The sequence below is a fragment of the Patagioenas fasciata genome, chromosome 5 (assembly GCF_037038585.1).
Source record: "Patagioenas fasciata isolate bPatFas1 chromosome 5, bPatFas1.hap1, whole genome shotgun sequence".
Classification (NCBI taxonomy): domain Eukaryota; kingdom Metazoa; phylum Chordata; class Aves; order Columbiformes; family Columbidae; genus Patagioenas; species Patagioenas fasciata.
This window is the reverse complement of record NC_092524.1, coordinates 52244335-52268246: the sequence shown is the minus strand read 5'-3', so window position 1 is coordinate 52268246 and position 23912 is coordinate 52244335. Positions and strand designations below refer to the sequence as shown.

At 38.7% G+C, this 23912-nt stretch overlaps 1 protein-coding gene across 7 annotated transcripts in view; it reads left to right on the top strand.

Annotated features, from left to right (window-relative positions):
* The window catches only part of EML5 (EMAP like 5), a 118447-nt gene extending 94768 nt beyond the window's left edge, over nt 1–23679 (top strand). For 4 of the 7 annotated variants that reach the window (XM_071809539.1, XM_071809537.1, XM_071809538.1 and 1 more), the window contains 11 exons: nt 2522–2695; nt 4124–4332; nt 6201–6358; nt 8676–8790; nt 9218–9406; nt 9587–9759; nt 10981–11143; nt 11934–12037; nt 13701–13854; nt 14672–14772; nt 15098–23678. In XM_071809539.1, the coding sequence (XP_071665640.1) occupies nt 2522–2695; nt 4124–4332; nt 6201–6358; nt 8676–8790; nt 9218–9406; nt 9587–9759; nt 10981–11143; nt 11934–12037; nt 13701–13854; nt 14672–14772; nt 15098–15134 (1577 nt within the window). In that variant the 3' untranslated portion in view covers nt 15135–23678. Of the gene's footprint in view, nt 1–2521; nt 2696–4123; nt 4333–6200; nt 6359–8675; nt 8791–9217; nt 9407–9586; nt 9760–10980; nt 11144–11933; nt 12038–13700; nt 13855–14671; nt 14773–15097 lie in introns of those variants that run through there. The other 3 variants (XM_071809541.1, XM_071809540.1, XM_071809536.1) reach the window with 2 other exon arrangements.
* Nucleotides 23680–23912: the final 233 nt, after the last annotated feature.

The following is a 23912-nucleotide window of genomic DNA, read 5'->3' as shown; positions in this document are numbered from 1 at the left end:
ACTGCTACTGGAGATTCCTATGTGCACTTGCAGGTTTTATAGACATGTTGGGGCTGACAATTAACATTTATTTTAGACACTCAATTGAATATAATTTTTAATATGCATTTCTAAAGTAAATTCCATTGAGGAGGCCTAGGTGACTGAGTGAAAAAAACAATCACCTTTCACGTTTATGTATGCTTGTCATGCAGTTATTACCACTGATTCAAAATGCTTGGTATGACATCAGTTTAATTTTTTTCTGTATCATTCTGGGTCTTTGACAGTTTGACAGTCTTGACTGAGCTATTTCTTATTAATATGTTGTTTTTTTCAACTGTAATCTTAAAAATTCATCACCATCATGTGTGAGTGAGTTCATTGTTGAGTAGCCATAATTGTCCTGTGACACATCTTCAGAGATGCATAAATGTGTGTTCATTTGTACCTAGAAAAGAGAATAATCTTCATGAGGATCTAAAGCTTGTTCTGTGAAGAACAAATGTACTATGGCATTTTTAATGTGTGTCGACTTCTTTTAAATATGCCAAATTGTGCTTGCTCTAAGGATGGGAGGAAGAATATAGGTGCATTTTCCCACAATTTTAAACTGTATAAAAGAAGGAATGATGATATGGTTGTTTATATCAAAGAACATCTCTAGTCCTGCATATAATGCCTGGAGACTTTCCCTCTCTCAGTTGCCTTCTTCCTACTGCAACTTCAGTTTGAGCTTGTGTATATTACTAAATTCTGTTGCCACTGCCTGAAACCAACACTTTATTTTTTTTTTCTTCTTCTTTATGGAACCAAGAGTCTGGAATCCAAGCTGCTGCCTGCCTTCATTAGAAAGTTGCAGAGTTTCAGATAAAATTTATCAGTGGCTATTTGGCACCTTTCTTACTGACAACTTTTGCGTTTCTAGTTCCAGTTTTCTGTTGCCTACAGTGATGTAGGGGTTCTTGAAACAGTAATGTAACGGTAACAGGCTGGAAGGGCAAATTAAGTTTGATAATGACATGGTTTAGACTTCCTTCACGTTACGGAAGCTATTTTTTGTCTGGCTAGCCCTAGGTAGCTTTATCTAACTTCTCCCAGAAGGAGATGGCATCTTAAAAAAACCCTCTTGTGAGAGCGGATGTTGAGCAGCTGGAATACTTCACAGGAGGACTTTTAGAGGGAAACCATCAAGTAGGAGGACTCGAGAGTCCACATTCTCCATCCTGCAAATCTGAAAGATTTTGTCAGTTCTTATTCATGGAATTTAGGTGACAGTTTCTGTTTGCCACCCAAAATAAAAATTTTGGCCAAGGTTATAGAGGAGTTGCACAGGAAAAACCTGTTAAGAGCCATAATAAAGCTTTCTCTTTCCCCAACTTTCCATAAAGACGGCAAGGTGTTTACTCAGAATCTTGAGACATGCCAGTTGTTGCCAACCTCTTTCCTTTCCTTTCTGTTTTAATGGCAGGTCTAGTGGTGCCGTAAGAGGAAATTCCAATGGGAAACAGAAGAAATTAGGAAGATTGTTCTAAAGACTGTTTTGAAACAGCTCTGAAATTGTGCACAAAAACTTAGTTTAATGTGTCTAAGATTTTACCTGGGTTCCTGTGCCTACTGTTTCCAGTCATGTGTGCCTTTGAGGGACTAGATTTAGCTGATTAGTAACACAAAGCATGGAGCTGAAATAGATTTTAGTTTATGTGAATCTGGGTCTATGACAATAACCAGTAATTGCCAGAGTTTGCAGTCAGATTTACTAGAGATCAGAAGTAAAGAAATTTGAGAGAGAATCTTACTGTCCTGGAAATGGCCTAGGTGCTATTCAGAGATTGCAAAGTGTACATGGATGCCATATCTTTTGAGAAGGCATTGCACTTGGGAAAAAAAAAAAAAAGTAGCCGTCATCATAACAGAAATAATCGTGTATTAGTAGCATGGAAAGATGGTTCTTACTGAAAGAGCTTGCAGTCTAGACAATGCAAATTAAATTAAATACCTTAGTTCTTCTGCATCAGTAAGCAAGCTGATTATTCAGCAGACGTTCTAAGAGAGCATGCATTTCAGACAGATGGCCATTTTGTAAAAAAGGAGATTTTGGTCTTGCACTGTAAACTAATTTCTTTGTTGCTGTCAGTTGTCCAAAAGCCCATGTAGAAATTACTCTCTTCGTGATCTATTCAATATCTATGAAGGTTTTTGAGTTAGCATGCTGAGCTGAGTTTTACTAGGAGAAAAACAGGAAAACACAACTTGCTTTCAGAGCTTCTGCTGTGCTTCAGAAGTCCGCTAACAGGTTAAGCAAAGTTTTCATCTCCAGTAGTGTAATGACACTAACTTCTTAGTCCTGCTTAATGATCCTGTTTGCTGTAAATTGGTTTCCAAAGGGAGGCCAAAATCTCCTTTCTTTTTCTTTTTTTTTTTTTTTGCCGTCTGACCAGAACACTTTTTTGTCTTACTAAAAAATATTAGCTGCTTCAATAAGCAAACCATTAGACATTTTCAAAGCATATACTAATTACATATTTTTGTATTTGTGTAGCTACAGCTCCTTCTATTCATGTGTGGGATGCAATGAACAAACAGACGCTGTCGGTGCTGCGGTGCTACCACTCCAAGGGTGTTTGCTCAGTTAGTTTCAGTGCCACTGGCAAACTGCTGCTCTCCGTCGGGCTGGACCCCGAACACACCATTACCATTTGGAAGTGGCAAGAAGGTAGGAAAGCGATTGTTTTTATAGAACGTGTTTATATTGTTAGAGTTATGTTGGCCTGAGTCAAGAGCAATTGTAACATAAAAATATCAGCAGATCAAAAATGATTACGATAAATGCTGTGCACTATGCACTATACAAGAGGAGAGAAAATAAATGTGCTTACCCATTCTAGTAACTACTAAATATATCTCCTTTGGAAAGAACTGTTGTGTGAAGATCAAGATTGTTCACTGATTTCCAATTAGAATAATTAAAGAAAATTTTAGTCTTCATCCTTACTTCAGTAATTTCTTTGCTTCTTGGTAAAACTTTTTATAAAAACTTTTTTGCTCCTATAAGAAATATTCTGTTCTTCTCTGTTCTTATTCTTCTTTAAAGTCTGATTACTGACTAGGTGGTTACACTTCTAAAATTATCCCCCCAAAATTGCAAATTGCAGGAATGTGATGAGTACAGCTCCTCTATGCAGCTATGTAATTGGTGTCCTAAGCTGTACTACATGTTTTCAGATTGGATTTGATCTGAGTTCAGGATTTAGGCTAAAGTAACTCAGTCTGCTCCTTTCCTCACCTCCTTTCTTTCTGGCAAAGCCATGTCCAAGTTATAAAACTGATTCTCTAGCCTTAAGGGTTTATTTCCTCTCCCTTTGGAGTTTTTCATTGATCAACTAGTATATGTCAGAAGTTTAAGATCAGCTATAAGATTAATAAAAAGTTGATCCTTCACAGCTTGTCTGCTAGATCCTGTGGAGCTGGATGTGATGTCAAATGTGTACAGTCTTGGGCAGGATGAAGGGTGTGTGGGAAGAGCCCAGGCAGCAATTCACGGCTGTGTCAGGCAGAACATGCCTGTGCTCCTTCCTAAGAGTTGGTACAGATTCAACACCGCAGCCACAGGTCCAGATCAAGGAATCTTCATATGGGTCAATATGTCTGATTTTAACACCTCTGAAGCGACTGGAAAAGCGTTACCTGTGAATCTAAGACCATATGTAGCAAAGTCAGATTCTGCATTTTCTGCAGAAAAAAATGAAGTTTTCTAACTGGAGAAAATTGGCAGAGAAGTCATTCATCAGCCTCTTGTAATTTGTCCGGAGTTTGGGATTTTGAGAGGAGTCATAGGAATTTAAGAGGAAATGGAAATTTACTTGGATCTGAGATCCTAACTCTTTCACACTTCTGAGGAAGTGGGAAATTATAAGTAGATGGCACCTTCATTAGGTACCACACTTTGCTACTGGGTCTTATTAAATGATCTGGTTTTTTAAACTTCATCTTAGTTTAGTTTTAATTTAGGAGTAGTTTGTGTTTCTTCTTGATCTGTGTGGTCTTGGATCACTCATCATTCTCCATAATTTTCATTTATTTTTTTAACCATAAATGTCTGTTTTTCTCAGTGAATTCAAAATGTCCATTTTCTTTCTGCCAGGTGCCAAAATTGCCAGCCGAGCTGGTCATAACCAGCGTATATTTGTAGCAGAATTCAGACCAGATTCAGATACCCAGTTTGTTTCTGTGGGAGTAAAACATGTGAGGTTCTGGACACTGGCTGGAAGGGCTCTTCTCAGTAAAAAAGGGCTGCTGAGCTCCATAGAAGATGCTCGAATGCAAACGATGCTGTCTGTAGCTTTTGGAGCGGTATGTACCTTAACAAACTATTTTAAAATGCATACAAACAAAATTGTTCTTACTCTTCTGACTTTGTTCCATTTAATTAGACTTTTCCCACATGCTAGTGGGTATGCCAGGTTTTTTATTAAACTCAGTTTAGCATTTCTAATATATGCCTGCTAGTTAGAACTAGTAGCAACTTTCTTTAGAACAGAAAATTAAAAATAATATGGATTTGTATGCTTTAAAAAGAAACAAACGTAGGTGCTTTGGAGTGATGATATACTGCTTGGTATTTAATATAGGTAAAACAAAGCTGACTCCAGACTGCAGAAACCAGACAGTAGAAATTAGTCTGATTTTACACCCACCTGGGAGTGATTTTATTATAATCTGTATGCATTACTTCTGAGTGATTTGAAAGCAGCGTTGTCCTGGGGCATTCATGAACATCTATGACTTAGACTACCACAGTAGGGTTTTGTTTTACATTGGGTTTTGTTTGACAGATGCAACCTCGTTGCTAAGTTCCACGGCTTTGGCATTTCAGGAGTTGCTCTGTATGAGCAGATAGCCACAGATTTCTCTGATGAAGTGGCGCCTCTTTCCTATTGCGTGCATCACTGTCCTGCTTGCTGATCTGCCTGTTCGATTCAGACTGAGCTTACAGTATTGATTTTGATTTTTGAAACTGTAACTGGCCTGGGGTATCATTTTTCATGAGACCATCTCTTTTTGAGAGTGGTCTCTCTCTCTCAGGTGCATCTGATTTAGAAGGAAGTCCTACAAAGCAACAAGGTACCTTACCCGATGCTGACTGTTAGAGATGCCCAGCCCAGGCCTGAGCCTGGTTTGAGAAACCTCTGTGAACTTGCTTGTGGATAGACAGATTCTTAGTGCGAGAATGAGACTGTATGCTGAATGTCCTCGAGGATGGAATGGGTTTGTCTGAGGATGCAGAGTTTGCAGAGGTTTTGTAAAAGCTGTGTAAACCGGATAAAGCCGAACCTGATGTGTTCCCTGTACTTCTTGTAGGGAGCATTTCTGAGAGTGCTTTTCTTCCTTTATTTTGACTCAGAGGAGCTAGTTGAGATGCTCCTAGACAGGAATTACAAACAGCCCAACAGCTGTGATCTGTTCCCAAGTTCATTTCCAGTCCTCTTTTATTTACTCTTTTATTAGGCCACCATTTCACATAGCCCTTTAAAAAAAGGATGTAGAAAATCAACCCGCCTCAATCAAGGAGAGTGTTCTTGCCAAATCTATGCATGAGTACTGGTACTCTAAAATGCTACAGATGATACTGAATTTTAGGATTGTTCACAAAAGTTACTAAACCAGTTTTGATCAATAACCAGTTCCTGTTGGTTTTAAACGTATCCTAATAAATTGCCCTTAAATTTCAGAAGTAATTTATTTTTATTACCTTTCAAAAACAAGCAGAAGTAAAGAAGAACAGGCAGCTTTTAGTTCTGAGTTAAGTCAAACGGTTTTCTTCATGAACTAATAGTTAGTGTAGTCAAGTGAGTATGTTCAGCTAGCAAGAAAATGACTGTGGGCATGATGTACATAGCAAGGGAGTGCAAATTGGTCTTGTTTGTGTGAAATGGCTGAAACCATAGATAATCTTATGTCTGAAGCTTACGTCATTGCATTTGTTTTTGGTGTGCAAAGCCTATTAGCTACAAGAATGCACATTTCAGACTTCAAGAGACAATAGTAGCTCATTGTTCTGTCCCGACAGGTTCTTATTATCGCTTCCACAATTTCCTCTTCTACAACAGCAAATAAAAGCAATCTAGCCTAAATGCAAATGGTGATGATCTTTATTTCTGAATGTTTTTCTGCCTGCCTCACTCAGAATCAGATGATGAGCTTATTTTTCCCCTTTTCAGAATAACTTGACATTTACAGGTACTATCAGTGGAGATGTTTGTGTTTGGAAAGATCATGTGTTGATACGAATTGTGGCCAAAGCTCACAATGGACCTGTTTTCACAATGTATACCACATTGAGAGATGGTTTGATCGTTACAGGAGGCAAAGAAAGACCGTGAGTCTTGTTTTTTCCTTTTTCTGCATGCACATGTTTTCATTAAAAATGGTTTGGATTCATGCCATCTAACACCTAGGTAGTTGAGACATCAAAGCCAGAAGAACAGTTGTTATTGTATCCCTAAATAGGTGGTAGGAAAAAAGTAGACACCACCTCCAAAGTGCAGGTAAGCCCCCATGAGCTTCAAGTACCTATTTTTTTTTTCCATTATTGATTGTAAGAGAAAACATACAGTTGCTCGGATCCTGGCCTGTGTGCCTTGCTTAAGTACCTAAAGTCAAGGGAGATGAATCAGAATCTAAATGCCGTACCAGTAGTTCTTCATAATTATAACTTCTAGACTACAGTCATCTTTCTAAATCACACGTGCAAGCTTCTTCAGGCATTTTATGGTGACTTTACATTATTTTGGTTAAAAATAATAGACAAGTGTAAAATAATTGATGTGAGTGGATTATCAATTAAATTGTATTATCAGTTATGCTGCATATTACATCCTACAAGTAGTGTTCTTCAGGTACAAATTCACAATTATCCTAGAGCTGATACAGTATTCTCTCCTTAGTCTTAAAAGGGCTGAAGTGTTGTAGTCAAAGGTAGTCTTGAAATCACATTATCCTGTTACTAAATGGTTCAATGGTATTTATCACTACAGTAATATTTTGAGAGAAGGCAAAAACATTTTGTTTGACATATAACTAAGCATTAAAAAGTTACCTTGTCTTTGGTGGATTACTTCCTTTTCTGAAGTTGAACTGAGGTTGCTAATCTAAGTAATTGGCACAATTGTGACTAGATAAATGGATGATAAATAACATAACAGCAGAATGCACAGCTTCTTTTAAAGGAAGGATCTGTTTAGTTATGATGGCAGAGGCAAACTGTCTTCTCTCAGATCTAAGGTGTAGCAAAATCCTCTGTTTCTGGTCTTGTATGCAAAATATCTCTTCAAGCATTTTAATTTTTTTCTTACAGCCTTGCTAATGATAAAAAAAAAATCATGCTTCAGCTGCAATCTGAATCGGCAGTCCATCTGTTGGCACGATAGTGCCCCATTTTGCAGGAGACAGGCCACTTACCTCCTTTTCCTTAAACAGTCCTTAAAGATCCTGGTTGATATAAAAATCCAGCTGAAAACTTATCAATTCCTGTGCTTGAAAACTTTTCTTCTACTATTTATAAAACATCACTGTGATTTTATTAGCAGAAAGTTCTCCATACGATTTAGCTTCAGAGCCTCTCAACAATTAGTGTTTGACATGAAAGAAATAGTAGTGAGTAACAGTAAGAAACAATAATTCATCTTTTGTGGGAAAATGGCAGTATTGAAAGTATACAAAATGAGTTCTACATTTAGGAAAATTGCATGTTTGCTTCTGTTTGGCATTCTTAATTGCAGTTCAACGCGTCTTTTGATAAAATCTTTTTGCTGAGTATGGAGACCAATCATATGTCAAACAATGCTATTGGGAAGCAAAGAATATTGCATTGGAAGGACTGGAAATTTATAATTCATTACAGTTCTTTTAGTAATAATAGTACAAAAGCAGTAATTGTGTTTAAACTTTATGGAGTTCTTTGTCAGGGTTCATTCAGTAATCAAAGTTGTAACACTGGCAGGTCAGTATTGTGGGATGTGGTATTTTATTTCGAGGGAGATTCCTTTCTCTTTTAAGACAGTTAAAACACATCCCAGCTCAACTAGAAATACCAGTTTTATTTACAACTGTTTCATTACACGTTATCTCCTTTTTAAAAACTTCTTTTATTTGAATGTGCTCTTTACTGAAATACCAGCTCTCTTGAAAGTGGGAAAAGGGAAATACTTAGTACTTTCATGATTATTACTTATTAGTTGGGTATTTTGTGCAATTAACATTGTGTGATTTTTCTCCTGTATTTTTGTCATTTATTTCACAGTAGTAAAATACATCTTTCCTGTTTCCCTCAACTATATTTTGATAATCTCTGCCTTTCTTTATAGTCAGATGGCAGTTTGTTCACACACTTAAGTGTTCCTTTGACTAGACAAATTGCCTAAGAGCTCCTAATTCAGAATAAGCTTAGCAGTGACACTCTTTCGACTTGTTCTGTAAAGCAGTACAATGAGGACTTTGAATCAGTATTTCTTGCTTAGTTTGGAGACTCAGCATATTAACATCACCTGTTCAGTAAAAACAAATTGAAACTTTAATGATTTAAAATATACTAAAGTATCTCCTTTACATTACATTAAATAATATAGTCCTTTCATACACTAATTGTCTTGTTTGTGCCAGCCATTATACTCATGATTTTCCTGATTTCTTCATAGTTCAAAGGAAGGAGGAGCAGTTAAACTTTGGGATCAAGAGCTGAAACGATGTCGTGCCTTCAGACTAGAGACAGGACAAATGACGGACTGTGTTCGCTCTGTTTGTAGAGGCAAGGTAAAGCATTCATGTCTTTAACATAAAGCTTATAATTTGGGGGTTGATCTGTAGCATTAAACACATGATAAATTGCTTCCTCTTTCTCTTACAATTATACAGCAGAAAAAAATCTACTTTGTGAGATCGTGGTCTTACTTAGGGTAATATCTATGTATTTTTTTTATTAAAGACTGCGGATTTCTATTTTCACACTTCAAATATCTGACTTACAGGCAATAACTCAACTAGCATAATGATTTCTATACAGCTTTGTACTTTAATAAACCATAGAGGAGTTTAAAAATAAATTATCTTTGATTATTTGATTACTTGAGTGCAGCAAACCTTCTTCACATAACTATAGCGTTGGATTGTATCTTCATTACTGTTCATCACAAGTAGTTAATGTATTATATCAGAGATAAATCTTTCACTGTTGTTCAAGGGGAAAATTCTCGTTGGGACAAGAAATGCCGAAATAATTGAAGTTGGAGAGAAAAATGCTGCATGTAACATTCTAATTAATGGTCATATGGATGGACCAATCTGGGGCCTCGCAACGCATCCTTCCAGAGACTTTTTCCTTTCTGCTGCAGAGGATGGCACAGTGAGACTCTGGGATATTGCTGAAAAGGTAAGTGTTGGAGAAAAGTTGTTGTTTAGAAATAAGACGTAGTGGTGTTGAGGACTGAATATTGTTTTTTAATGTGTTTGGAGACTAATGCATCAGATGGTGGCAAACTGTTAGCTAAGGTAGTTTTGAAATACGGACAAATAGAAACATTTACTCTTCTGGGTTTTTATTTCTTCACAGAAGATGCTGAACAAAGTCAGCTTAGGCCACGCAGCTCGTACTGTATGTTACAGCCCAGAAGGTGACATGGTGGCTATTGGCATGAAAAATGGAGAATTTATTATCTTGCTTGTGACCTCTTTAAAAATTTGGGGGAAAAAAAGGGACAGAAGATCAGCGATTCAAGATATCAGGTCAGAAAATATAATATCTTTGTCTGTTATAGTATTCTTTTGATGTTTAAAAATACAATTTTATGTTCTGAGGAGCATTGCAATGATATTTTAGGGAGCTGGAATCAATGAGTGAATTGTGGAGTGTGCACGTTTACTCTGATAGTAGGAAAAAAAAGGAAGGAGGTACATGAAGATGAGAGACAGCAATCAGTCAAAAAACAAGCGATACCATAGGGGGAGCGTCAGATGATATTGCCAAGGATGCGTTAAAAATGCAGGGTGAGTGGAGAAGTAAATGGACAATAGGGAGAGACCGTCGTGATCAGGGGGCAGATGAGAAGGTGTGAAAAGGAGTAGGGTGAGATGCTGTGTAGGAGGTAAAATGAGATCAGAACTTTATAGGTGAAGACCAGATTGTGAGAGATGGTGGAAATGTCTGTTTGACAGTTTGCCTTTTGTTGGGTTTTGTTAGAAAGGAGTTAGCAGAAGGAAAATTTTGTTTCTGTTTCCTTAGTAGAGGACAAGACTGTTCCTTCTGTGAGATAGATCGATGGTGATGGGCCAAGGGAAGCTTCTGGAGAGCGAAGTGGAATGAGTGGGAGGAATATGAGCAGATAGGGACCTTGCTGCAGGAAGGCAGGAGAGCCCTGCTAGGAGTTAGAAAGTTGTTGGAATCAGAAAGCTGTTGCAGTGTATGTGTCAGAGATAATCAAAATAAAGACACTTTTCTAATAACACAAAAAAGGGCTGTGAGGAATTTGTTCAGCTCAGGAAGCTACTAACCAGAAAGGAAAACTGGAGGGAAGAAACCACCGTGCAAAGATACATTGGGCAGAGGAAAGCTTTGATTTAATTTTTATTCAGTACATTTCATCTAGAAGGTCTGGCTTTTCTTCATTTACAGCATTTTATTTTTCTAGTTTGTAGCCTTGTAAGTACAGTGTTACAGAGTCAAAGTTGTTGGGCTGTGAGATCAGATAATGAACAGAGTTATTCCGGAGATGTTACCAGTTCACTTATATGTGACAGCTGTACCAAAATTATTGTCGCCCTCTACTGCATATCCATTCTCTGAAATTTTTGTTTCTAAAGTTATTTTCCATAGCAGACAAAATACTCTGCCTCCTTCTTTAGTTCTGTATAGCAGATAACTTGAAATTCAAATTTATCTGTGCTCCTCAAATATTAGAATCTGTTGTAAGTGCCAACGTGTGTTCATAAACCTTTTTATCTGTTCAGGTTTAGCCCAGATTCTCGTTACTTAGCAGTCGGCTCCAGTGAGAATGCAGTGGATTTTTATGATCTGACGTTGGGTCCCACACTGAATCGAGTCAGCTATTGCAAAGATATCCCAAGTTTTGTGATCCAGATGGACTTCTCTGCAGATAGCTCTTATCTCCAGGTATCAGTCATTAATTGTTAAAGATAGGGAATGGAAGATGCACTCGTGACAGATACTCTGCACGTACTCTCCTTTGGCAACTGCTAAATTTTGTAAGGAAATGTTGCAGTAGTAGGTTACTGTCACTAGACCGTGACTTTGTTGTAGTGAGAAGTGGATGATGAAAATGTTTATTCTGGGTACTAAACACAATAAATAAGCATAGAAATGAGAAACAGATTTCAAATTCACTGTAATGTGTCTCCCTGCATTTTAACCTGTGTGATGCTGATGGGCCATGTTAAAAGAGGAGTGCAGACTATCAATCTGTGAGCCCCAGGGATCTGTGAGTTCTTCACATCCCTGACCAGAATGGCAGCGTCACACATAGTTTCAGTGACAGCCTTTGTGGAGCAGCACCAAAATCGTGGTGTTACACCTCCCAGCCACAGGGCTCAAGACGTTTCTTAAAATCAAAATAGAGTAGGCATACTTCTATTTCTATATTTTGTTCACATTGGAGAGGAGGAGTAAGCTTCTTTCACTGTCAAATCAACATCTACAGGCTGAGATAAATACATTCATTTCAGCTTTTTAAAATATAAGATTTCTTACACTTTCTCGCTGTTGCTTTATGTTTGTATGTATTTTTGAGAATTTTCAACTCATTGAGCAAGTTTTATTAATGGTCAAGTTACTTGTAGACTAGAAGATAAGGATCAAGAAAGTGCCTTCCAAAGCCCTTTAGAATTGTATTTTCACCTTTTCAAACAAGTTCATGTATTTTAAATTCTCTGTGGTCATCTTGAAGGTCTCTACTGGGTCTTACAAAAGGCAAGTCTATGAAGTGCCTTCAGGAAAACAGCTTGTGGACCAGGCTGTGATTGACAGAATAACATGGGCTACTTGGACAAGGTAAATGATGCACACATTTACACCCGTTAAAACACTACTGTTTAAAAGCATATTTCTTCCCTTCATTCAGAGAGATATATTTGCTTTTAACATACTCACCTGCTCTGGCAACAGATCAGGTAAGTACAGTACAGCAAAAGAAAGCACATAGCAGATTCCCTCAGTAGAACATGAGCTGGTTGACTGGTGAGGACATCTGATAAAAACTGATCTCTCTGATGTGTGCCTTTCTATCCATCATGGATCTCTGGTTTCATATCTCTTGCAGCCTCTGTTGTTTTCATTGTGCTGCACAATTTACCTGGAATACTGCACTGTTTACTTCAAAATAGCGATTTGGGGATAAGACTACAGGGAAAATTAAAACATCTCAAAATAGTAAAATACAACACAAGAGTGTGGTAATACAAATTTTATTTACAGTATTAGGCTAATGGTATCTGTCTATTAAAGTTGTTATTAACATTTACATATTAAAAGGTATACAAAGGTACTTTTAAATACCTTAAAGTTATTATTATGTTTCATTCAAAACAGTCTTAGAAATTACATGAAGAATGATACCATATTTTATTTTTATTTCATGTTTAAATAATGTATTTTATATTCTATGCGAATTTTATTTTCTGTGCCCTATTTCAGGCCACTTTGCCTGCTTTCAGTTTTGGTCCTCTGAATAGCACCCTTGGACAAAAAATGAGAATAAATACATGAAAATTTTCCACATATGAACCACTTTAACCAGTAATAATCCTGGCTGTTTGCTGCAGAACACACTAAAACTAGCAGCTTTTCAGAGGGCTCTGAAAAACGTGTTTTGCTAGCATTCTGTTTTCTGTTCGGGTAATGCATTTATTTCACCTCTTTGGTATGAAAACAAGAAACTTGTGTTTTCTGACCCCATTCAGTATATCTGAAACAAATAATTCCTTTTTGAACGTAGGGTACTGTGCTCTGATTTGGGGGGAAAGAATCACAGAAAAATTCCCAAATAATTCACCTACTAACAAATGAGAAAGTGCTTGTTTCTGTGCGTTCTTGGAAGTATGCATTTACATTTTAAGCAGAGCTGAATAAAAAGCAACTTTTCACAAAGATTTCCAAAGGAATTTTTTTATAAATGTTTTGTTTGGAATCTTAAGATAATTATTTTCTCTGTTTAGGACAATTTCTCTCTATCTGGTTATAGTGAAGAATCTTCACTGGGCTCAAGGAAACTTTTAATCTAACTGATATGAAAATGTTACAGAATCAACAAAACATAGTTATAATAAGAATGTACATATTTTAATTTTCCAAAAGCTGGAACGTACTCCTGTAATGCTTATGCTATGATATTCTATCTTTAATTGTCCTTTCTTTATTCAGTTTTTGGCAAATGCCTTACTGGACAATATAAGGACTATTGATTTCACCTCTGCTTCTTAGTGTTGTCCTGGGCCAAGTTATTGTGGGAATTATGTCACTGAATCAGTGTCAAGAGGCACTTATGGAATGATACAAAACTTAAATACAGAATAAAACCTATATGAGATGCATATGTGCAAGAATAAAATGTAAAAATTACATTTTTATAAAACCGGTTACAATATGAGGGCTGCAGAGTATTGCCTTACTCTATTGTTTTTGCTGTAGTTTTCAAGAGTCTCTCGTTCTGTTTCAGTGTTCTAGGGGACGAAGTCATTGGAATCTGGTCCAGGCATGCTGAAAAAGCTGATGTGAACTGTGCCTGTGTCTCTCACTCGGGAATCAATCTTGTAACAGGCGATGATTTTGGCATGGTCAAACTGTTTGACTTCCCATGTCCTGAAAAATTTGTAAGAACTTGTTTTTGCATCATTACAATGACAAGTAGTATTGATATTATGTTCTTGAGTTGTATCTCTAGAAGACATAGGATGAAAATATTTCCTCCTCTAAATTTGTAGCTTTTAATGAGTCTGTGTAACTTTAGCTCTGTAGTCTGATAAGCGTGCTTCACCTCAGAGTTTTCCTACCATTTTGTGCAATAGCTCCCACTATATGCTTCTGTAGATGTTAATAGTGTCTGCCAGTCTGAATTTGCATAGTGCCTTCGTACTGAAAATCTCAAAGCCCTTAGTTTTATTTGTCCACATCTCCAGTCTCCATTTGACAGATGAGGAACACAGCTGGCAATTTTAGTCCCATCTGTGTGTTTCCATGGGTGAAGAGTTTACAGATTTTTCACTAACACTAGCACTGTGAATTTTCAAGATTTGAGACTGCTTACAGACTTGTAATGACAATAATTTTTGCAGTGTTAGGAAATCTACACAAAATGTAGGAGTTAATCACGTGACAAGACATATTTCATTTTATTGCGTTAGCTTGAGTATTGTTCCCAGTTTGCAAATGCCGTATCATTTGGTGACAATTTATTCTGCATTGCAGCTTAATAGTAGTTCCCCTTCAGGAGATCTTGCATGTTTGAAAAACCTGTATAATATTCTGAATGATATAAATAAGTGATGCAATAAAAAGGGAGATAAAAACATGCATGCCCTGTTTGATTTAGGAGGACACAGAGTATTTCGACTCTCTCATTTTGTTGTTGTTTTGGTTTTGTTTTGTTTCATTTTTGCTTTGTTTCACTTTCTGTTTATTTTTTTCCAGGCAAAACACAAACGATATTTAGGTCACTCTGCCCACTTAACTAATATTCGATTTACAAGTGGAGATAGATATGTGGTCAGTGCTGGAGGGGATGACTGCAGGTATGTATCCTTTCCATTACTGTCAGAAAGTACACAGCAGTGGACAGTCCATAACAGTATAAATATAAAGCTCAAGTTCAGAGTCTTCAACTTCTGTGCGCTTGCTTTTCTGTTTGTATAGAAAGAAATGGATATCTGCAATAAAATAAATAGACCAGATATTAATATGAGCAGTTAAGATTTAAAAAATTAGAATATGTTTACATCTGTATTCAGAGCATCATATTTGTAACTGATTTTTTTTTCTTTTGACTGAATTAGCCATTTCTTTTAACAACATTGTAGTCTTTTATATCTCATATTTAATATCTTTCTGAAAACACAGCTTATTTGTTTGGAAATGTGTGCATATGCCTCATTGAGAGAGACATGGAGATTTGCGAAGGGGACACTGCATGAAGTACCAGGCATGGAATACCCAGGACTGCAATGTGACATTCTGCTGTGCCCTGCATGCGTAAGGAATGGTGCTGATCCCAGAGACAGAGCAACCTGTCTCTGAACAACAAGTACCTGGAGCCTGTCGAGAGGATGGACTGCAACAAATACAATGAGGCCGTTAGGCTTGCCTCAGTATCGGATAATCCGGGTTTGTATTTCACTCACTGCCAGATATTGAAAATGAAATACGCAGATAAAAGAAAGAAGTTAATTGTTAATCAATGTACAGTTTCACAGTAAGATCCTAGGGTTTTAAGCAAAAGATGCTATTTCTGACTTAGTGGTGTACATTGATCTATTTTCAGCATGAATGTTTCTCCTTTAAGTTTTGGGGTCTCAGTATCACTGAAAAAAAAAGAAAGAGTATTCCATATTTTACTACTGAAAGAAATCATATATATTAACACTTAAATATATAGTATTTTAATAAATCTTTAATTATTCTAGTGGAAATTTCTATGGTCAAAAGGAACCATCATCTGGTGAAGCAGAAGATAAGAGAGCTGATTCCTTAGGACTTCGATATTTCTGTATTTAGAGGCCTGGGTCACAGTCATGTCTGGTGAAAGCTGTTTGATATGCATGATCTTCATGGCTAATTTAGTGTTTTTGTTGCACTTAAACATTAAATTAGTTCTGTGAGCAAAAATAGATTTGCTCTCTTTGCGAGTGCCTTGCCCACAACCTAGAAGTCTAACTCCAATTTTTGCCTTGTGAATAGAAGTATTCTCAGTGGAAGAGAGATCATTGCTGTGTTACTTGACTGGGCTGTTAGGCTGTGTGCTGGAAATGTGGACTAGGGTGAGGATTTTTCAGTCTTCATAATCGATAAAGCTTGAGATGCCACCAGTTGCAAAAATGGAATTTCATAGCAATATGAATTGATTTTATTTTCTCAGCATCACAGGGGGGATTCAGAGAGAATATAAACTTTCCAAACATTATATTTTGTACATTTGAACTTTTTAACAGAGTTAGGACTAGCTGGGAGAGATCTCTATTCAGTTTTATGTCGCTATTGTACAAAAACAGCCAGTCATATGCTTCTTTAAATGGACCTGCTGCCACCTCTAGTGTAAGTGCATTTATTCTATCCTGCAACGTAACTGAGGCTCTAAGTTGAAAAATCATTTCAGTGATAATGAAAACCTGAACAAAGCTGTGTTTGGGGTACAAGTGAGGAAGATTTCATCAGCTGTTTGTCTAAATCATGTAATAGGGATGCATTGCAGACTGAACCTGGGTTTTAATCAGTGCAGTTAATTTTCATGCAACATAGAAGGGAACAGAAGTCACTAATTATCAGCATTACTTTCATAACGACATTCTGCTGTGAACGTTCTCCATGCAAGCCAGCACTGCTTTAATGATTGCGTTTGCTTAGGTTCCTCAGTAGGCTTTGATATTATTCTACCCTTGCATTCTCTTAGGCTAGATAAAACTAAAAAAAGAAATAAATCTCATCTCTTCTTGTAAGCATCTTGTGTGCATGCTGGTTATAGAGGGAATGGAAGGGCTTCTATGTAGAAGAGAAGGGGTAGAAAAGTTAATGAGCCAGACTGCCATGCTCTCTAGGTGCAAAAATTCTTGTTATATGCTATACAGAGCTAGTTACCCAATGGTCTTAGATAATGTATTTTATATATAAAGGTCTAGCAAATGTTTATTTTAAAGAAGCTGACGAACTAAAAAATTATGAGGTTTCTCAGGGTGATGGTTCTTAGCAAAGTCTTGCCAGTCATGCAGCTGCTATTTGACAGGGGCACAGGCTCCGTGGATTTGCTCGTGAGCGTATGGGGAGATCTTGCTGGTAACATTTTTTACTTTAGGGGAATTGCAGTTGAGAATTGAGACTAGACCTGATCTGTCTCTAACCTTGTTGCCTGCCTACCTGCTTTATATGAAAATTAGTATCTGGCATTTAAATCTCATCTATGCCAGCGGAATCAGTTGCAGAACACTATTCCATAGCTGTGGTTCTATCCCTTATTAAACACATCTGTGCAGGACTTCTTGACTTGAAGTAATACTTATCCTGCCTCTATTTTAAAGTTGCCTTTTGTTGGTTCAAGTTGGGTGGCTTTTAAGAGCTCACTCATAGTCCTTCCTACTCAGATTGCCAGGTCAAAGTCCAAATTTTTCTGCCTCTTTGAGTTTTCCCCTCAAAATCCCGGTCTCGGTGTCTCCCAGCCTGATAATCTCCTGTAGGCCTTCCCCCAGTGAAAGAGCTGTGTGGACTATTACGAGGTTTGTTCCTCGGATCCCCGTCGCTGGCCGTGTCCTCCTCTCCTGCTACCCCTTCGTTAACTCTGTGCCTCTCCATGGATAATTAGCCCATTGGTGCTTTTGCCCCGAGGAGCCCGAAGGCCGCGCCAGCGGGGCCGTCCCAGCAGGAGCTGCAGCGGGGCTGCCCGGGGGGCGCTGGGCTGGTGGCTGCAGCGGGACGCTCCGAGCATCCAGCTGCTCCTCCCAGCCTCACCCCTGCTGTGAGGTGTGGGGATGGCAGCTGGAAGCTGAGGAGCTCTTGCAGAACGGAACTACCAGCCTTGTTCCTCCTGCAGCAGCCAGCACTGGTAGCGTTTTCCCTGGCAAACTGCTCCGTGGTTTGCCAGGTAAAATGGGGTCAGCCAGCTGGGCATGATCATGGATGCTGGGGAGTGAGTGGAGCCTCAGGTGCCCCTTTCTTCCTGAGGACAGTTCGTAGCACATTATATAGGACAAGCTGCGATTCTGTCCTGAAGAGAACAGCTGGCTGTAGGCATGGTTAACAACGGCAGATTTTTGGACATTTGGTTTTTTTGCATGTGATGGTGCTTGGTACTGTGCCTCATTTGCTGTTTACATGAAATGCTACTGTAGTAATTTCCTATTTGTTGCCACCCGTGCTTGAAGCACACGTAGATGGAACAGGCTGCTGGTTTCTGTAGGCGGTGGGAGCTGGTGGCTGGTTGCTCAGCAGAGAAGTCAGGATGGCATAACCCTGTAGGACAGGTCAGGGAAGAAGCTGGAATGTGGAGGGACTGGTGACAGCCTTTTGTTTGGAAGAATCAGAGAGAAGAAGAGTGGGCAGGAGGACTCTGTCTGAAGCTGGAGAAAGCCTTTTCTGTGGTTACATAGGCCCAAGGAAGGGGAAGCAAAAGTTCTTTGTATAATTTCATCACTCATAGTGAACGATTTCATTTTCTAGCTTTATTGTCTTTCTAACTCTTCCTGGCTAGCAACAAACATATATTTAGGCTTTTTAAAGTCAGCAACATTTTTTATAATAAATAAGCCAGAGAATCAGTTCAATAAAAGCAAAATTACATTTCTCGTGAAAAAAAAAAAAAAAGCCCCCTTGAAAGCTAGTTATGTCTGCTTAGAAAAAAGAGAATGAGAGAAGGAAAACCCAGCTCCTAGGAGCGAACAAAAATTAAAACTGAATACATTTAGAACTGAAAATTGCCATAGTGTAGGAACTGAGGAACACAGCTGAGATTAGGACAGACAGAACAAATTAGCCAAACGTATTGAATCATCTAGACTTGAAATCTTAATTTTTCTCATTCTTAAGGCGGCAGTTGTTATCAATGACTTTCTGATCTTGATAGGGAAGGCAAGAGATGGTGTAAAACTAAAGATTAGGAAAGCATTTTAGAAAATCAAGGCTACTTCATCACTTCTGTTGACAGCTGAAGGAAAACATGCATTCCAAGTAATTCCTGACTTTGCTCAGTATCAGCATTTCAATATTAGCAAAATTCGTTTCAGAAAAACTCTGAACTTCATACAGGTCAGGTTAATGCTGACCTGGAGTTGTACCATCAGAAAGCAGACACATTGCAGACAACTCTATCTCCCAGATCTGGGAACTAGGAACTACCGGACTTGAGTGCCCAGAGCGGGACTGTGATGGTGTTGGGGAGCGGTCGGGTTTAAGCCCGTGGTGCACGGCTCTCAGCTGCTGCCCGAGCCCCGCTGTGGGACCTGCGGGTTTGCCGGGCAGACGGTGCCGTCCCTGCCGCCGCCCCTGGGGCTGGAGGCTGCGCCTGCCCCTGGGCTTCGCTCCAGACCGCACTGCAGCCCCACACCGGCCTTGCTGTGTGACCAGCGGAGGATCTTTTCCGATACAATTCCTATATGGGCAAGGTGACATGTTTCCTTCTTTCATTAGCAGTGTCACAGATGTGACGAGCCTTAATCTTTAAAGATTTTGTCTTTAAATTCTATTAGTGTAAGCTGTAGACAAATGTCAGTGTTTTGGACAAAGGGAATCATCCTGTAGACTCTGCAGACAGGGAAATAAGACGGCAAGTCACAAAATAAATGGCCACATCAGTGATTTTAACATCATTAGCTGTATTGCAATTGCATACTCTTTTGTTCTCACAGTTTTCTTATGCCTCCTTGCCACCTTCTGTTTTCCCTAAGTTTATAGCACCATTCAGTTTTTGCTCATGTGGACAGATCTGTGAGCTTGCCAAAGCCTGCTGTGCTTTCTTCACACCAGTCCCTGGGGTGTGTTACACCAAGCCCATCCCCTTGGTTGTCTCCAGCTTCTGCTCTTCAGTTAACTTTGATTTCAGACTTAGACTCTGCATATCTCATCTCAGAGAAAAAAAAAATAGTTGTAGGTGTATAGTATGCATAAAAGCCACAATAGGGTTTTTTTTTGCCAAAATAATTAATAAGTAACTAAAAATTAGTAGGTGGTTAGAACAGGTGACCACTTACCATCCCCTTCTGAGATCAGCAACAGCACACACTCATAACCTTCATCTGGTCGTTTGGTAACTGATAAACCAGCAATTCACTTTTTCTTTGGGAAAAAGAAAAAAACCAAAAGGCATGGAACAAGTGTTCTCTTATCCCCGCTGGTGTAAAACAGAACAACAATAGAAACTGTGAGGTCTGAGCACGGTGAAATAGGCAACTCTCATAAGTTCCACTTCTTTTTGAAAGGATGGAACGTAGGATGGAGGAAACAGTAACGGGAAACCTGTAAATGTAACTTGGAGAAAAGGAGAAAGAAAGGAGAACAGAGGAAAACAGAGGAAGGAAAGCTCCTCACTGGGCAAAGGCAGGACCAGAGACCCAGCAGGGTGCTGGGTGGGGGGTCCGTACTGGCAGACACTGTGTTCCCATGGGCCGTGTTCGGGGAGAGCAGAGGTTGGGTTTGAGAAGAGGAGAGGGGAGGTTTGAGGAGAGGCTGCAGGCAGCTCTGCTTGCTCTGGGAAGGTGCAGCTGCTCCTGTTGGGTGTTCTTCCCAGTCCGGTACCCACAGGACAGCCCCTCCACGCTGCAGTACAGCAGGTAACACCAAGATCCGCTGCTGCAGCATATGCGTGTTGGTAACAAGGAAAACACTGTAAATATAAAAATGGTACATGGTACTGAGAGGTCAGGTAAAAGTTTAAGGATGTATTTTAAAATGCCACTCATCTTTCCCATGTAAACCAAACATGGATTTTTTTTTAATAGGCCTCTTCTGATTTATCTATATTTCAGCGTCCTGTGCAACTGGGCCTAGATGTGTTCTTTAAACAAAAAATACTAAACCAAAGAAATACTTCAGGAAACTCTCCATAACCAAGTAGTATCAATTACTGCCTCTTTCATTTCTTTTCTACTGAAACATTATTCACCAGTTCTTCCCAAATGTGCTCAACATTTAAGATGACAGACGTTAAAGGTCCAGCCTGTATTTGTTCCATTTAACTGGAGGTGTGATGGACATGGGTGTCTGCAGAGGGAATTCAGATCATACGTGAGCAGGATTTCCTTCCTTGCTTCCTTCCCTTAGGCCTCCAAATGTGGGTGTAGTAACATCAGGAACGGTGGATGTAACGTAAGCCTATGACTTTGTATAAGTAGAAATAAATTAGTGAAGTTCTTTATTTTATTGCCTAATAAACAATTCCAAAATAAGGAAATAATTGACTTAAGGTAAACTTTATGTTAAAAAAATTCCCAGCTCATTACAGATGCCACTCAGACCACTGAACCAGGCTTTTACCTGTAGTAATTCTTGGTAAGAAACAATATCTGTGCAGAAATAGCTGGACTGATGCTTCTCCAACTGCCAGAGGACAGCAGAGTTTGGGACATGAGAGACCGTGTGTTCCTGTCACTCGTGTTTGGATTTCTCTTCTAAAAGCCAAAATATGAGTTTCCTGAGTTTCTGTTACTTGTTGTGGGATAACCTCAAGACCCTACAAAGTCATTTGCCCTTACTAGTATGTCTTGCTCACCTTGAGCACAGATGTCATTTGAGAGCTTGTTTAAAAACAAACAAAAAAATAATTCCAAACCAACCAAGCTCAAACTTTTTTTGTTCTTTTAAAGATATCCCCAAAAGTATTGCCATATTTGTTCCAGTGACGTACAGTTGTGTCTGACCCACACCACTCTGCATCTTTCAAAGCAAGCTGGTTGTACCCATTTAACTGTTAGTGGTCCCCCCCAGAACAGGTGTGTTAAACTACAGGATTAACGTTATTGGTGCTTTACCCATGTTTTGTAAGAAGAATTCTGCTTTCACAGGGGACAACGGCTGCTGTCCCATCCCTGCAGGAACTGCGGCTTTCGGAAAGCCGGTGCCATCCTTGGCTGGGCTCAGCGAAGGCGAGTGCTTGAGGGAAAAAAATGTAGATTATTGAAACAAGGGTCATGTTGGTGGGTTCTCAGAAACGGAGGTGGTAGGGCTGGTTTAGTTTCAGTCCTCTGCAGGTGTATAAGCCTTTTGGGGAGGAAGAAAAATCATGTAATACCCTCCAGTTATTTATTGCTTAGCTTGTACCGTTACTCTTTTGTTCCCACAGAAGCCCTTAACCCAACTCCCCCCCCCCCCGCCCCGAAATAAGTATCTTTTCAAATGTAGTAGCTGCAAGAGCGCAGCCAACTTCAACCACAGCCTCACTGTCACTACAGTGACTTCAATACAAAGCCAAAACGTTGCTGAAAATGGATTTCCTATTAACTTAGTTGCAGACACTTGAGACTGGGGACAGGGAGAGGGGTCTGTCCGTGCCCAGCAGGTAAAAGTCGGGTATTTATTCTTCCCAAACAGCAAAGCAGCTAAAGACCTTTTTCCAGCACTTAAAATCTGAGTATATGTGATGTTCAGTCGTGGAGCTGTAAAAGGTTTTTTCCACAACTCCATGAATATTCTTTGGAAATTTAATGAATATACTTTCAAACAAAACTCCAAGCATGAACACGGGCACAAATTGCATGGAAAATTGTTTTCTGTACTTTTGTGAAATATAGGTGCTATTGGCGAGTACTTTCCACATTGCTGGTCTATTTTTCCTTTACTTGCAACTATTTATCATTGTGTTGTGCTTTTAGGTGCAAAACAGCTTTTTTTTGGTTTTGTCTTAGAGCAGTCTCTGGTAATTAGAAGCTTGTTTATGCTTTTTAGTTCAGTTATTCATATACAGCATATTACATTCAGTAATGGAAAAGCTGCATTACCAATGTGTGAGGAAAGATAATGCATTTTTAATGTAAAATTTCACATAATACACTCAAGACCACAATGATCGCTTAAAATAATGTAACAATCTAAGTAATGCATTATAACCGTTCCCTTTAAAACACATCCACTTTTAGCTTTGTGGCTTGGTTTATTCACTTTTTTTTTAAGCAGAGAAAAAGCAGCAGCTTGCCTTGTGCTCAGCATTGTACAGTAGGCTCTAAAACATCAAAGCTGTCGAAATTCAGGAATGGAGGTGGTAGCAGTGGCTTTCTGCCGCCCTTACGGATTATTCTCATCTCACACTGAAAGGGAAGGTGGCTTCGTGTTGTCAGCTGTTTTGTAAGGGACGGCTAATGGAGGCGCTGGAAAATTCTATACAAAAAATAACGTAATTTGCAGTCTTTCATCTGGAAACGCGTTTCAGCATCGCTCCGCACAGCGCGAGCGCCCGCCCGCTCCTCCCTCCCTGTCAGGGCTCCTTAGGAACATATGATACTGTAGTTCTTTAAGCTTAAAATCCAGTTGTCTGTTCAGGTTTGTTGTGTTTCCTTATGGAGTGTGTCAGGTAATCCCTCTCGCTTTAACCAGAAACAAAAAATAAAAGAAAAAAATAATAAAAAAAAAGGGTATTTTAAACTAGTCCAAAGGTCTGGTCATGTGTTACTGTACTAAGGGTCCTGGTTTCTGTGTGTCACATTTTGGTTTCCATCATGAACATCTAATATCTGTAACAATGTTCTATGTTTATTTAAAAAAATATATATATAAAGTTATATGTCAGATTTTTGCATTAACTAAGTTTTTTTAAATTTGAATATAAACTTTGAGTACTTTATTTCAAAAAAAATTAAAAATACTTTCCTGGAGTGTTAAGTTTCAGAATTTAAGACTATATTTGTCAAATTTCAGTTTAAAATATGTAGCTAACTTTGTTTTCTGATATCGAATGTAAATATTTGTAAAAAGAAATTCTTTTGTATATTTTTGTGAAAATGTAGTTCCCCAAAAGATACGAAAGATTTAATAAAAAAGTGCATTTATGTTACTGCTCAACACTTCTCATCATTGTAATGCTTCCTAACAGAGGTGTGGTCAGGTCCTGGGATCATTTTTTGCAATGTAAGTCACAGGAACTTTCTCAGGTGAGATAATCACAGAGTGTGCCCAGGAAGAAAAGAGGATTCTTCAGAGGGAAATGCAGGGAGGTACTTTCTGTCTCCCTGGTATAAATGCAAAAGAA